A 13,541-nucleotide genomic window follows, 5' to 3' on the forward strand; every position below is an offset into this window, starting at 1 on the left:
ATTTTTTGTTTTTTTTGTAGGAAAATGACGAAGATGACGAGGAAATTATCTAGGGTTCCGTCCGCTTTATATTTTTCTTTTCTATCCCCCTCTCTTACTATAGAGAAGAAATGGAGAAAAAGTCCAAAATTTGTAATATTATTTTTCTTGTGTTTTTTATCTTTGTTTTTTTGAGACATTTTGTTATTCTCTGTCTCTTTAAATAGTTTACACTTGGTTTTGTCTCTGATATTTTCAAGAAATTGGGGATATTGTCGATGACAAGCCTTCCTTGAAAAAAAAAAAGATGCACAAGGTTTGACCTTGTTCTTGTTTGTGTATGCAGATTCAGATTCACTTCACTTTTCTAGTTTTATGCAGATTTCATGAGTTTTTTTTTTTCTCTAAGATTGATTTGGATTTGAAAAAGTGAAAAAAAATTGAAAAATCCATATATAATAAAACATATTATTTCAAAATCTAACTTCTTTTCAAAATCATTTGATACAGTTCTAATGAATGGTTCAAAAGACAAAGGTTTTTTTTGTTGACAAAGTTTGCAACTACTTGTTTCAGTTTTGAGTTATATTTGGAATTTAGGATGGCCGTGTGGATGTAAATTATCGTTGTTATATACGGTTGAAGGAAAATGTTGGGTTTTACTTAATTATAGTGTAGTTTAAAATATAATAGAATCCGTTAGGTTCTGGTTTTTGACTTTCAGAACTACCTACGGACTAGATGTTTGGAGTGAATTTGACGGTAGTCATGCTTTTGATTGTGAAAGCCACCGAATGATTTTGTTTTATTTGGTTGGAATTTGTAGAAATTTGAAACACAATAATCAAATATAGACGAAGGTAAATTTAATTAAAATTGCATTAAAACAATATATCAGTATTAGTTCGCAATTGATTTTTTACCGGCTCATATTGTCGCATTTCTTCGGAAGGAAAAGATTGAGAAATGAGAACCACCATACATCTTTCATATAAAATAAATAAATCAAACGGTCCAACCCCACACGACACAGTACACACACTACTCTCTCATTAACCATAGAAATTTAAAAATGGCTTATAAAAATGTAAAAAACGTTTTTCTTAAAGAAAATCTGAATATATATTCATGTAAAGTATATAAACAAAGCACAAATAAAATAAACAAATAGGAAAATAGTAAAGTATTAAATGAAAAGAAAAAAAAAAATAGAAAGTGGTATTGGTGGTGGTGGTATACGAAAGATGTGAATGATCGATGAGGATCATATCATGTGAACCAAGAGAAGAGGAACATGCTGAGAGATAAGGTTACTACCAAATAAAAACACAGTTCGCAGGGATATGACAGGTTCATTGTTCTTGGCTAATCAATGAACCTTTCAGGACCCCCTTTTTTTATTTTTATATATACCATTTTCTCTCTAGTCCCCACAAATTTTTTAGTTTTCTTCGAGTGGTCGATACTATCATTGTGCCCATCTGCCACCAATCTCTCCCATAATTCATTTGATCCATAGCATCGTCTTATATAACAAAGGGGCCATAATAATAAACATGTAATCAAAACTATGGTATATATGACGAATCCAAAATTATCTACTTAAAAGCTTAAAAGAAAAAATAATAATAATCAACATAATAATAGAGAGGTCAGATACAAAAGTTGTTTTAAAAAAATTTGAGTTTGTACGACATAAGCTGATCAAAAGAAAGAACTACTACCTCAACACTGAAACATAAGTATTGTCAGAAAATGAACGGTTATGATTTACTTAAAAAGAGGAAAAGAAGGGGAATCAACGGCTGAGATCTCTCCTGGTTTTACCGGTGGCAAAGATGAAAGAAGAAGACGATGAAGCAGATGTATCAACGGCGCTCTTCAATGATCTGACGATCGAGTTAACCACCGGTTCATCCCTTGACGATCGCTTCAACGGCCGTGAATAAATTGATTCTTGTCCTGAACTGCTTCCGATCTCATCCTGCATTTGATAATTGAAAATACAAAATTAAAACCACCGGAGGAGACAAATCCAAATTAGAGTTTGACAAAAAAGATGAATGAGAAAAAGTTAGATCCGTACATCGGAGCAGAGAAGATCTGAATTCTCCATCGTCCTCGTCCTCTTCGTCACGAAACCTCCGTCAGAAGATGATGACGAACTCATGACCGGAGGAGGTTGCGCCGCCGCAGCAGCAGACCAAGGGACAACTTGATTCTCAGCTTCCTCATCATCGTCAACGTCACCCTCATCATCATCACTGTACTCTTCATCATCATCTTCCTCATCCTCACCATCATCGTAAGATTCAGCGCCATCTTCTCTAATCCGATCCTCTTGGGAATCGAAACTATCAACCTCCTCCGGCGAGATCACGCTCCGTCCAGCGCCGGGTGCGTTTTTGAGAGCGACGCAGGAATCGCAGACGGAGAAGGTAGGACCGAGACGGAGGCCCGTAGCTTTCCAGGGCGTGAGAGACTGGCAAGCGCTGCAGAGAAGACAGCGAGTGTGCTTAGCAACCAAGAAATTAGCGCCGTGAACTTTACCGTCGCAGTCCCAGCATAGACTAGCTTGATCTGACTCGCAATACATTCTTGCTACACCGCTACATAAATCACACTTCTTCCCCATATCAAAACTCTCTATCAAGATTCTTTCGTGTTAAGCTCCTTCGTTCTCTATCCTTTGCTTTGGTGTCTTGAAGGAATAAGAAGAAGAAGAAGAAGAAGAAGAAGAAGAGGAAAGCGCAAGTTGCAGAGAGGAGGAGGAATTGGGATATTTTGTTCGGGGGCGAGAATTCTGTGATTCAACAATTCTTTGGAGGTTAGTTTCGTCTTTTTGTGTGTCCTGCAGGAAGAAAAATCTATATCTCTTCTTTGGTTTCACGATTGGCTTATTTTATATATATAGCCAAGCACCCAAGTCTTTTTTATTTTCTGTGGTTACTATCCTATCTCATTTTCTCTTTCAATTTTTACTTTACTACTAAACTTGGGATATTATTATTGAATCATTTAGTTAGATTTGTTCAACCCCTTTTAATATTTTTACTCTAATAGAAATTGGTGTAGCAATACTTTACACTTTAACCCTTTATTCGAGTTATCTTTGTTTGGATAATTATCAGTTATATATATACATATATATAATTGTTTATTTCATTGATCAAATCTTGTTTTATTATTATTTTATTTATTTATTATGCGTTCTATCTACAGTCCCTATGCTTCCTTTCTTTTGTTTGTATATTAGTTTTGTTCCACCTTTTATTAGTTTTAAAATTTGTTCATTTCAAAATTGTTAGTGGTGAATTTTGGTTAGTATTAGACAATTTTGAGGTGGTAAATTTTTAATTTTTGTTGTTAAACCAGTTTTAAGGCGCATGGTCCAAAAACTCAGTTTTTTTTACGTGGCGACAAACTCATGGTTGGAGTTTCAAGATATTATTTTTGTGGGGTTAATGAGGAGATTGAACAACAAAACACTCAATGACGTGGCGAGATCTCAGCCGGGTAAGAAGGAGAGCGAGATTCTAGTTCGTCCTACGTGGACGAATCAGGTTCTGGAAGAGCGTCTGAGCCACGTGAGCCCACCTGGGATTTGTCTGGACCATATTACAAAATGTCTTTTTAAATCCTCTCTCCCACACCACACCAGACCCTAGTATCTTCAATTGTCTAAACCCACTTGGTTTTTGTTTTCTTACTTCTCCCATACTTCTTCTTCTCTACTTCTCTTCACAAAGTCATCTGTTTCTTTTTTTAATTTTCACCCCTACAATTTTTGTAGACAGGATAAGATATAATATAAAACAAAAAAAATTGGATTTTTTAAATACACAAATAATGCATTGGAATGGCCGTATGGGAGAGAAACTTTCTAATATAGTACATATGGACTACATACATACATAGGCAAGAGTATTATTATTTTTTATTTACTTGGACCATAATTGTTTATTGTCTTTTTTTTTTTGAAATAATATATTGGCTATTCAATCGTTTAGTACTACGGTTGATTATTATTTTTTGTGGCTCTCAGTGAACCCATATTGTATTGAAGGGAAAATCATATGCTCCATTAAATCATGACCACATAAAAGATTGTGCTTATGTGGCATGCTTCAATATGGGGTAATCTTACGTGGCGAACATCGGTGATCTCAAAGAATCAATATGAAGATGACATGTCATCATGAGAGCCACGCAAACGCGCTCAATGTTTTTTTTTTTTTGTTGTTGTTGTGGGCGAGTGGTGTGTGGTGTGGTTATGGCTCTCATTCATTATTGTAGCATTTTTATTTTGTGTTTCTTTTTACTTTGTGTGGATAAGAATTTTGGAATAAGTCAGAACTTTCAAGAAAGAGGTTCAATATTCATTGTTCATATTCACAATACTATTAGCTGGTTGAATACATCCCTTCTTTCTAGTCCTTATCTTCTAAAAGCTATGTGCCGTGTCTCATGTATGTATGTATGTATGTATAGGGTTAGAGGATATGCAGAGATCGTTTTCTTAATAAATATATATATATATATATATATATATATGTTTTACAAACCATTCAGAAATGATGAAATCAAACGCCACAAAAAAAAATTTGTTTTTTCGTTTATCATTCATTAGATTTACTTTACGTTACGACCACAAATATATATCACAGTTAGTAATATTATAAAAATAAATGCCTCCTACATACTTTGTATTCTCAATCAATTAGAAGAAACACCGTACGTTACAAACCTTTAAGATGACACGACTGTTGAGAAAAAGACTAACTATTAGCTAAGAGACAGAGATTGCCGAAAGCTGAGAAGGCCTTATAGGGGGATGATGAATATAACATAACATGGGCCTCGCCTTTTGTCCACGTTTCTTTTCCTTTCTTTGCCTCCTTCACGTTTTTTGGTATCTCTTACAGTCTCCTCCACGTTCAAGTGTTACCATAAGAGAGAGTTCTCTCACTTGAGAGTTTGAGACACCCATGATCTTATTATTATCTTTATACGTTTTCATGTGCCAAATTTTAGGCTTTCATTTTCAAATCGTACATACCAGTTTGGGTCATCCGGTCACTACCCTAAAATGTATGGTCCGTATTATTAGATTAGAAAAACTTCTTACTTGCCATGAGCATGTCCACTCCAAAATTAGTCCCAAGTTTCAATATATTGGAAAACTCTGGATCATGGCTTCAACTATATATGTATGCCTAAGAAAAGCTTAGACTTCCTTACCTTTAGTATCTACTTTATATACTCAAATCTTATTATTTTGGGGTAGTTTAGGAGGTAATGAAGATAATGACTAATTGATCATTTGCTTAACCTTTTTTGTAATTATAACTGTAAATAAAGATGAAAACAGAAGTAAAAAGGTTACAGATTCTAGAATATACAAAAACCAGTTGACAAGGTTTATCTAGGCTCTATTACACTCATGGTTTGTAAGTTATTGGAAGGAATCTCGAGATTAATCGATACAGTGTCCGAAAACAAGAGATTTCTTTCATTAAAAAACCCTGGCTGCTTCGGATCAAGAAGCAACATTTCACTGCTCAGCATCAGAACCACCACTGACATGTTTGGTCTATCTTTAGGATCTTGTTGTACACATAGCAGACCAATGTGTATCACTCTTAAAACTTCAGATATATCGGTACATGACTCTTTGAAAGCTTCATCGATTAGTTCGCATGCTTTATCTTCTGTGTATTGCCTCCAAGCCTGAAGAATTAATTAGCATTTTGTAATTAACCTAAGTTTACAAAATTTATAAGTTAATCTACGTTGTTTGCTGCTAATGTACTTACGTGTCCAATAAGGTTAAGCTTGTCTTCTTGATTACAGAATCCGCGGTTTCTTCTTCCTGATACGATCTCTAATACCAATACCCCGAAGCTAAATACATCGGATTTTAATGAGAAATAGCCGTCGATTTGATATTCTGGAGACATATATCCACTGCACAACAATAGAAAACAAATCCTTTAAAATTCTGTTTTTTTTTTGTTTGCTATAATGCTTTGCATTGAAATCAAGAAAGATAGGTGATCTTACTATGTTCCAACCACTTTGGTCGTGTTTGCTTCAGTTTCATCTCCTCCCAAGGTTCTAGCCAATCCAAAATCAGAGATTTTTGCGTTCATATCAGAATCAAGCAAAACATTGCTTGCTTTGAGATCACGGTGGATGATTCGAAGCCTTGAATCTTGATGGAGATACATCAGTCCCCGAGCAATCCCTTTGATTATTTCCAGCCGTTTAGGCCAATCAAGTTCTCTGCGACGCTCTTTATCGAAAATGAAAGAGTCCACACTTCTGTTTGGTTGATACTCGTAGATAAGCATTCTTTCATCCTCCTCCACACAATATCCGAGAATCTTTACTAGATTTCTGTGTTGAAGCTTTGCAATCAATGTGATCTCGTTCTTGAATTCTTCTTTCCCTTGTCTCGACGTTCTTGATAGCCTCTTTACAGCTATTTCTTGTCCACAAGCCAATGTTCCCTGGTGAGAAAAATCAAAACATGTTACTCTTTTTGCGTATAATCTGAGTATCAGACAAGAAAACTGTGGTTTGTTAATTACCTTATAGACTGGTCCAAAACCACCTTGTCCAAGTTTATTTCCTTCAGAGAATCTATCTGTAGCTTCTGATATCGCATCAAGATCAAGAAACGGCAATTCAAGATCTTCATCCTCTTGTTTTCTGCTGGAAACACGGACTGATTCGCGTTGCACCATTTCTGAATAAATCAAAGGGTTTAATAACCGTACAAAAACTTTTTTTAAAAAGTTCTGAGTGTTAACAAACTACAATCATTTACCTTTTGTTGCAAGTTTCTTATTCTTCACGTTGAAGAGAGTCAAGCCAATGCAAATGCAAAAAAGAAACAGTGCTGTCGATAATAATATGATGAGCATCATCCCTAACTTCCCATTCACGTCATGGATATTATACTTGTCTGTGATCGAACCAGAACAGAACAAGAAAATACTATCAAGATTTAAATCATTATTAGTAAAAAGAATGTTTTTTGTTTCACTAGTCTTAACCTTAATTACCTATTTCAGAAGAAGCAAGTCTCACATACAGATCTTGTCCGTTTTCATTATACTCTCTTATATCAATCAAATCTCCGAACCAGAGAATACATCCTTTTCCTCCATCTCTAATATCAAAATGCGAATAAGCCGAGCAAGAACAGTTTCTCAAGCATACCCTTTTGCATTCGTTCAAATCCATGCTCTTATCATACCAAGATGTTCTTGTATCTGGTAACTTCAACTTTGAAATCTTTAGAAAGTCTCCTTCTCCTTTACCCCAGCTCATTTTCACTCTCCTAACACACCCTTGGGACCAATCCCCTGCAACCCAAGCCTCTGGAGATTTAGGAACAAACCCTTTCAAACACCTACAAGCCGGAGATTCATTGATGTTGCAGCTTCCGTAAGAGCCACACAACGTGTAGAGATCACAACTATCCATCATAGCCGATAAATAGAAGTTCCAACTCTGAAGGCTATCGACCCAAGTGTAACGTTGCAAAGCTCCATTGGGATTTAGCTGCATTCTTGTGATCACCGATGGGTTTTCAAGCTTGTAAGTATAGTAAGCTTCTTCCTCCGTGAACACGAACTCGTACCGGTAGATAGGGTTAGGTTTTAGGTGAGGCATACCTGTGAACCTTAGACCGTTCCATGGACCAGCCCTGAAGATATCAACCGAGTTTTTCTTCAGGAAAAACTGCGGGACGCCGTTTGGATCCATTTTATTCGTGAAGTTACCAGTGGATGGATCGTCTGGAGATCTCCAAGAAGTCAAGAACCGGTTTATACCGGTTACAAAGTTGATACCATATTTCATTCCTGGAAGAAACATATCTCCTGGGTAATCTAAACTCTGCCATAAGTAATCTTGATCATCCCCTGAGTTTCTTACAACTAAATTACCTGTATCAAGAATCTGAACAATCGGGCTTTCTATTTTAAATTTCTGGGACGATGATGATGATGACCAGAGGAGGTAGTTTCTGCCATTGAAGAGACATAAGCTCCCGTTTCCAGAGAGTTTTAAGGTTCCTGAGAGATCGTAGAGAGGAGAATCTCTGTTTGCGACCCAAACAACGGTCTGGAGAGAGATCTGCTTGTACCAAATACCGAGATAACGGTTTCTCGACCCTCCCGGAGAGAAAAAACCAAGCTCGAAGCTCCCACCTTTTGAAACAATGGTGTCTCCGTCTTTTAGAGTCTGGTTTCCTGTGATGATATCAGTTCCTTGTGTGGCAAGAAACGTCAAAAACAGAGAGATAAGGAGCGGAGGAAGCACATTACTGGCTCCCATAGCTGGTTGAGAAAGAGAGAGTTGGAATGGAAACGATAATGATAATATGTTGTTATTGGAATTGGGGAGTTAAGGTACTACGTTGGTATATAGTTTTATTATTTGTTAATGAGAGAGACATGGAAGAGAATTGCAATGAGTAGCTGTGCATATCTCTTTGCGTCGTGATATTATTTGCTCTTAATGTCAACCACAACGTGCCTAAGAGATTATTTGTAGTTTAACCATATATTTTATACGACCAAATGATGGAATTATTCAATGGAGATGCAAAATTTACTTCACAATTGGAACTAAATAATGCAGTTTAAGGAAGATAGAAATAAAACATTAAACAAAATCTAGTGGGGTGCTCAGAAACCATTGTATATATATTCAAAGTCTCAAACAAAACAAATCCTGAGCTTAACTTCACAGTTGACAGTATTACATATGGAGCAAAGATATTGCGATGGGCTTTCTCGATCGGACCCGGTTAAAGCCCGCCACGATCAGTGTTGGTGGTGATTAAGTGCTAAAAAATGAAGCTTCATTTTAATCTAAGAAAATAATAAACAAGCCGCATGGATTAAGAAGAAGAAATCGAGAAGGGCAGCAAAATTCAAATATGAGATTAAGAAGAGCATAATTAATGGTTTGTCACACCATTAAAGAAGACAAAGCCAACCAAGGCAGGCAAGAGTAAGAATCTAAGATATATCATTAGTCAGAGACATCAAATCAGGATTCAATGTTCCTTCTTTAAAACTTGACTCATATTTTAATGTAGAAAAGCATTATTGCACATTCGGTTTCGGTTAAAATTATGATTAGTATAATTATGAAATTAATAATGACAATTAGTAGTAATCCGTTAAGCAAGATTTGGTTGGATTTATGTAAAGATTAAAAATAGATATAAAGAACGGGGACATACCAAGCAGAATATTCTTCCCTGCTGCGGTTTAGTTTGTCCATGACTAAGGGACACCAAAAAAAAAAAAAAAAAAAAATCGTATAATCAAATATCATGCATTGAATAGAAAGAAACGTCGCATAAAAGAAAGTAAAAAAGTTTGACAATAAATGTTACAGTCAAGACATATATTTTTCTTATGTTTGGACTCTGGCGTTGCAACTTGCAAGATTCATCATAAAGATAGACATAACAAACTAGTATCAGATTCACGAGTCGATTACGAAATTTGACTATCCGAACGAATAAACTCGTAAGGCCGCTTTATGTATATAAAGACTTAACTCGAAAGTCTACAACAATTGAATGGTATCATCATGATAGAATAATAAAGTTGAATTCATTTCACAGCAATGATGTGTGAATAAATAATATCGAACCGACCTCATTTTCTGGAAGGAAGAAAAAAAAAAAAAAACAACATTTGTGTCACTTGGCTGAGGAAAAAGTGATGGAAACTTCCACAAACCAAATATAAACAACCAAACAACTCCTCCACTCCATTACTTTTAAATAAATCATCTGACGATTTTACCCTCCACTCTCGCCGCTTTCACACTACGCAATTGTCTATGTACATTAACGAATTGACGATATTACCCCCTAAAGCGAGCTTCCTCGAAGAAACTCCAAACACAAAAATTGGCAATATCCGAGACACGGTGACCTTTCCTTCCTTGCCTTAATTAATTATATCTTAGCTGGCTTCCATGGATGTTCCTTCTCAGAAATCCCATTCTCTCCCTCCTTTCTAACTATTTATATATATTCTCAATTCTCATCTTCAAACCAAACAACAACAACATAAACAACAAAGAAGCTCAAATTTCAGACTTTTAAAAACACTAGAATCATCATCCAAGCTCTAATGGCGTCACCAAAGTCACCTACACGACCAACCCAACAACACCCACAACCCACTTTCCACGATTTCCTCCCCGCTATGGCCGGAAACCTTGGCGGCGAAGGTCTTATCGGAGAGCTCTGCAACGGTTTCGAGCTACTGATGGACAGGGAGAAAGGTGTCATCACCTTCGACAGTCTCCGCCGCAACGCCGCCGCGGTTCTCGGTCTCGGAGATTTGACTGACGATGACGTCAGCTGTATGATTAAAGAAGGGGACTTTGACTGCGACGGCGCGTTGAATCAGATGGAGTTTTGCGTTTTGATGTTTAGGCTCAGCCCTGATCTGATGGAGGCGTCGCGCTGTCTCGTCACGGAAGCGATTGAGGAGGAGTTCGGTGATTTCTCTCGCCGCCGGCATTGAACACCGGAGAGAGATTGATTTGGGATCATCATCTTCCCCCTCTCTGATGATTTAATTCGATTCATTTGTTACTTATTTCTCTTTTTTTCAATTAATTGTTACAATTTACATAATTCTTCGAATCATACGATACTACTTTTATACGGCTTACAGCTTACTTTACTTTATATATTAAAACATCGATGTTGATCGATCACATGTTTGAACATATCCCTATCTCTAACTAAAATATAGAACACTCTCCGTAACATCGTTTGTCAAGAATTAAGCACACTGATCAAAATTTATTTTACCAATGTCAAAATCACACTATCATCATCTTTTATTCATTAATCAATCATCGGTGTCAACAATGTCGTGATTCTAATGCTTTGCTTAATCATTCCATGACTAAAAGGATACACAGTATATAGAATCCAGACTAGATACTAGATATCATAATTAAGTTGGGTTTTGGTGAATAGATGTAAAATTACGGGGTAGAAGTGTAATTTTGATCAGTTTACGGGGACGTTGACTAAAAAAACTCTCCAAATAGACTCTAAAGTCTAAACAATACTGAGCTAGATTTCTGGGAAATTTAGAAAAAGCTTTCAGAAGAAGGAGCAGAGCATTCAATGGCGGCGACCAAAGTTTACATCGTGTATGTCAAATAATGATATTTCTCTATTAAGATTCTTTTTTTCTTCTTCCTGGTGTTAGTTTTGTATTAGAACACGCGTGTAAATGCGCGATCATCATCGATCGGTCGAAGAGTCGATTGAAGATTCTATGTGTTTTAACTAGATTTGTTCTCATTAGGTGATGCTAAGTTGCTTGCATTTGATATTGTGCTGGGTTTGGGTTTTGAGATTCTTGTATTGGGGAATGATTAGAGAGGGAATTCACATTTTTTAATGATGGATTTGATGTGGAGATGCAGTGTGTTGTGACAATTCAAAATTTGGTGAGTGTAACAGGTACTACTCTATGTACGGCCATGTAGAGAAGTTAGCACAGGAGATTAGGAAAGGTGCTGCTTCTGTTGATGGAGTTGACGCCAGACTGTGGCAGGTCGGTAGCTTTTTTCTTTTGTGGCTCTTCATTGCCAATCTCATGAGCACATCTGATTCTTGGTTTACAACTGACTCTAACTCTTGTAGAATGTGACAATAAAGGTTAAAGATTAGAGATTGGATCTGAAAGAAAGAAAGGAGAAAATACAAATTCGGACTTTTTGGTTTACGGAAATTGTTAATTTGAGTGAATCAACACTATTGACTGGATGATGACCACTTACTTCCTGTTTTCCGAATCATTGAGCTACATTTGTTTTGGCATGCTTTGTTGTCTATTTGGCATATCTTAGTGTGTTCTCTCTTCACTGAGTTTCAGTTTGCCACGACGAAAGTATGCTTGACTCTCAGTTTTCTGAAAGAAACAAGAAGATGCTCTAAATTTTGTTTTCCTTATGCATTTGTAGCTGCCAACATTCTTGATAGTGTTTGCTTTATCACGCTTCTTTATCTCTGACTAGTAAGTACTAGCTATTTCCTAAGCTATCAGAACCAAAACAAAGCTATGTTTTCATCCCAGCCGCATGTTTTACCATAAGCTCTGCTTTTTATGTCTACATTGTGCTTTCCCTTAGTTGGTTTACCCGAAGTAGTAAGTTCCTTGATTCTGCATCTATTATCTGCTCTTTAGTGTTGCTAGTCATAAGTTATTTTGGAATATAAATGTTTAAAAGTACACTGAAGATTTGAGCTAGCGTTTGTTCTTGACAGGTACCTGAAACGCTCCAAGAAGATGTGCTATCTAAAATGAGTGCACCGCCAAAGAGTGATGCTCCTATTATCACCCCAAACGACCTTGCTGAGGCTTATGGATTTGTCTTCGGCTTCCCAACAAGGTTTGGTATGATGGCTGCTCAGTTCAAGGCATTCTTGGACGCAACCGGTGGCCTCTGGAGGACTCAGCAGCTCGCCGGCAAGCCAGCCGGAATCTTCTACAGCACAGGATCCCAAGGTGGTGGTCAAGAAACCACTGCGTAAGTTCCCTTTTGCAATCCAAACAACACCTCAACAAAGAGACCAATTGCTATATTGTTGATAGAACTGGTTTCTGTGTTAGATTAACTGCTATTACTCAGCTGGTTCATCATGGAATGATATTTGTCCCGATCGGCTACACATTTGGTGCTGGTATGTTTGAGATGGAGAACGTTAAAGGTGGGAGCCCATACGGGGCAGGAACATTCGCTGGAGACGGGTCGAGACAGCCAACGGAATTGGAGCTGGAGCAAGCATTTCATCAAGGGAAATACATCGCATCCATAACTAAGAAGCTCAAGGGAACTGCTGCTGCTTAGAGCTCTCTCAAAAAAGATAATGCTTTGATTCTTTGTTGGTAAATTTCTATAACTTGGCATTTCAAAAAAAAAAAAAAAATTGTTTTGGAATTAGCTCACAGCAATAACACACCATTGCCTTTATTTGTAACTTGTCCCACTTAAGAGTTAAGACTTGTTTAAAAGCGAAACTCACGTGAACCAGATAGCAAACAAAACTCGGTACATGGTATAGTGAAAACATCGTTGCCCACTAAAGGCCCATCACTTCAAACCAGTCCAATAAAAATTCACATCAGAGATCCAACTCATATTCATATCACCTGAAGAAAGTACTTATCAAAACTAACTACTATACGTATACTATTTGTTTCAAAGTTTTACTCTTATGAGAATATTCAATGTACGTTTTGAATCTTTAAATTATATGATTTAGTTTAAAGCTTTTAATATCGTGAATTTTAATATAGTATCTTTGAATCCAGACCAATGATCATCTTTCACCGAAGAAGTTAAGAAGTTAAAATAAAGTAATATTTGTTTTCTGTATTCACCTAAATGGGAAATGTCATAAAGATGGTATCCAATGTTCTTGTTTAGTGAATCCGTAACCCAAGAATAATATTCTAGATTGTGTAAAGCAAGTCACTAATCTCAAATTT

At 36.6% G+C, this 13,541-nt stretch overlaps 4 protein-coding genes across 5 annotated transcripts; 2 read left to right on the forward strand and 2 right to left on the reverse strand.

Moving 5' to 3' along the window:
* Positions 1-1,559: 1,559 nt before the first annotated feature.
* Positions 1,560-2,897, reverse strand: LOC17878054 (zinc finger protein CONSTANS-LIKE 4). Its single transcript, XM_006284376.2, has 2 exons — positions 2,066-2,897; positions 1,560-1,963 (listed from the first exon to the last, which is right to left on the reverse strand). Exons 1-2 carry the CDS (start codon positions 2,612-2,614, stop codon positions 1,778-1,780), a joined length of 735 nt encoding a protein of 244 aa, XP_006284438.1. The 5' UTR covers positions 2,615-2,897; the 3' UTR covers positions 1,560-1,777.
* Positions 2,898-5,353: 2,456 nt separating this feature from the next.
* LOC17878896 (G-type lectin S-receptor-like serine/threonine-protein kinase At4g27290) lies at positions 5,354-8,328 on the reverse strand. Of its 2 annotated transcripts, XM_006286098.2 has the most exons (6): positions 7,050-8,328; positions 6,812-6,949; positions 6,573-6,730; positions 6,043-6,491; positions 5,796-5,946; positions 5,354-5,709 (listed from the first exon to the last, which is right to left on the reverse strand). In XM_006286098.2, the coding sequence occupies exons 1-6, from the start codon at positions 8,326-8,328 to the stop codon at positions 5,401-5,403; spliced, it is 2,484 nt and encodes an 827-aa protein (XP_006286160.1). In that variant the 3' UTR covers positions 5,354-5,400. The 2 variants fall into 2 exon arrangements, with proteins under 2 accessions (XP_006286160.1, XP_023635511.1); XM_023779743.1 differs by lacking the exon at positions 6,812-6,949.
* Positions 8,329-10,000: 1,672 nt separating this feature from the next.
* LOC17877824 (calcium-binding protein PBP1) lies at positions 10,001-10,700 on the forward strand. Its single transcript, XM_006285747.2, has one exon. The coding sequence runs from the start codon at positions 10,152-10,154 to the stop codon at positions 10,548-10,550; it is 399 nt and encodes a 132-aa protein (XP_006285809.1). The 5' UTR covers positions 10,001-10,151; the 3' UTR covers positions 10,551-10,700.
* A 389-nt stretch (positions 10,701-11,089) lies between these two features.
* LOC17879119 (probable NAD(P)H dehydrogenase (quinone) FQR1-like 1) lies at positions 11,090-13,064 on the forward strand. Its single transcript, XM_006284460.2, has 4 exons — positions 11,090-11,193; positions 11,510-11,603; positions 12,317-12,579; positions 12,663-13,064. The coding sequence occupies exons 1-4, from the start codon at positions 11,168-11,170 to the stop codon at positions 12,898-12,900; spliced, it is 621 nt and encodes a 206-aa protein (XP_006284522.2). The 5' UTR covers positions 11,090-11,167; the 3' UTR covers positions 12,901-13,064.
* The last annotated feature ends 477 nt before the right edge of the window (positions 13,065-13,541 follow it).

The sequence above is a fragment of the Capsella rubella genome, unplaced genomic scaffold, assembly GCF_000375325.1.
Source record: "Capsella rubella cultivar Monte Gargano unplaced genomic scaffold, Caprub1_0 scaffold_7, whole genome shotgun sequence".
Taxonomy (NCBI): domain Eukaryota; kingdom Viridiplantae; phylum Streptophyta; class Magnoliopsida; order Brassicales; family Brassicaceae; genus Capsella; species Capsella rubella.

Bases quoted from the DNA above. Each gene is read 5' to 3' on its own strand.
- LOC17878054 (XM_006284376.2), bottom strand. From the start codon at position 2,614: ATGGGGAAGAAGTGTGATTTATGTAGCGGTGTAGCAAGAATGTATTGC. The intron at 1,964-2,065 runs GTACGGATCTAA...TATCAAATGCAG, and splicing joins CAGATCTTCTCTGCTCCGAT to GATGAGATCGGAAGCAGTTC.
- LOC17878896 (XM_006286098.2), bottom strand. From the start codon at position 8,328: ATGGGAGCCAGTAATGTGCTTCCTCCGCTCCTTATCTCTCTGTTTTTG. The intron at 6,950-7,049 runs GTAATTAAGGTT...GTTCGATCACAG, and splicing joins ACTTGCTTCTTCTGAAATAG to ACAAGTATAATATCCATGAC. The intron at 5,710-5,795 runs GTAAGTACATTA...TTAATTCTTCAG, and splicing joins AGCTTAACCTTATTGGACAC to GCTTGGAGGCAATACACAGA.
- LOC17877824 (XM_006285747.2), top strand. From the start codon at position 10,152: ATGGCGTCACCAAAGTCACCTACACGACCAACCCAACAACACCCACAA.
- LOC17879119 (XM_006284460.2), top strand. From the start codon at position 11,168: ATGGCGGCGACCAAAGTTTACATCGT. The intron at 11,194-11,509 runs GTATGTCAAATA...TGAGTGTAACAG, and splicing joins GCGACCAAAGTTTACATCGT to GTACTACTCTATGTACGGCC. The intron at 12,580-12,662 runs GTAAGTTCCCTT...TTTCTGTGTTAG, and splicing joins GGTGGTCAAGAAACCACTGC to ATTAACTGCTATTACTCAGC.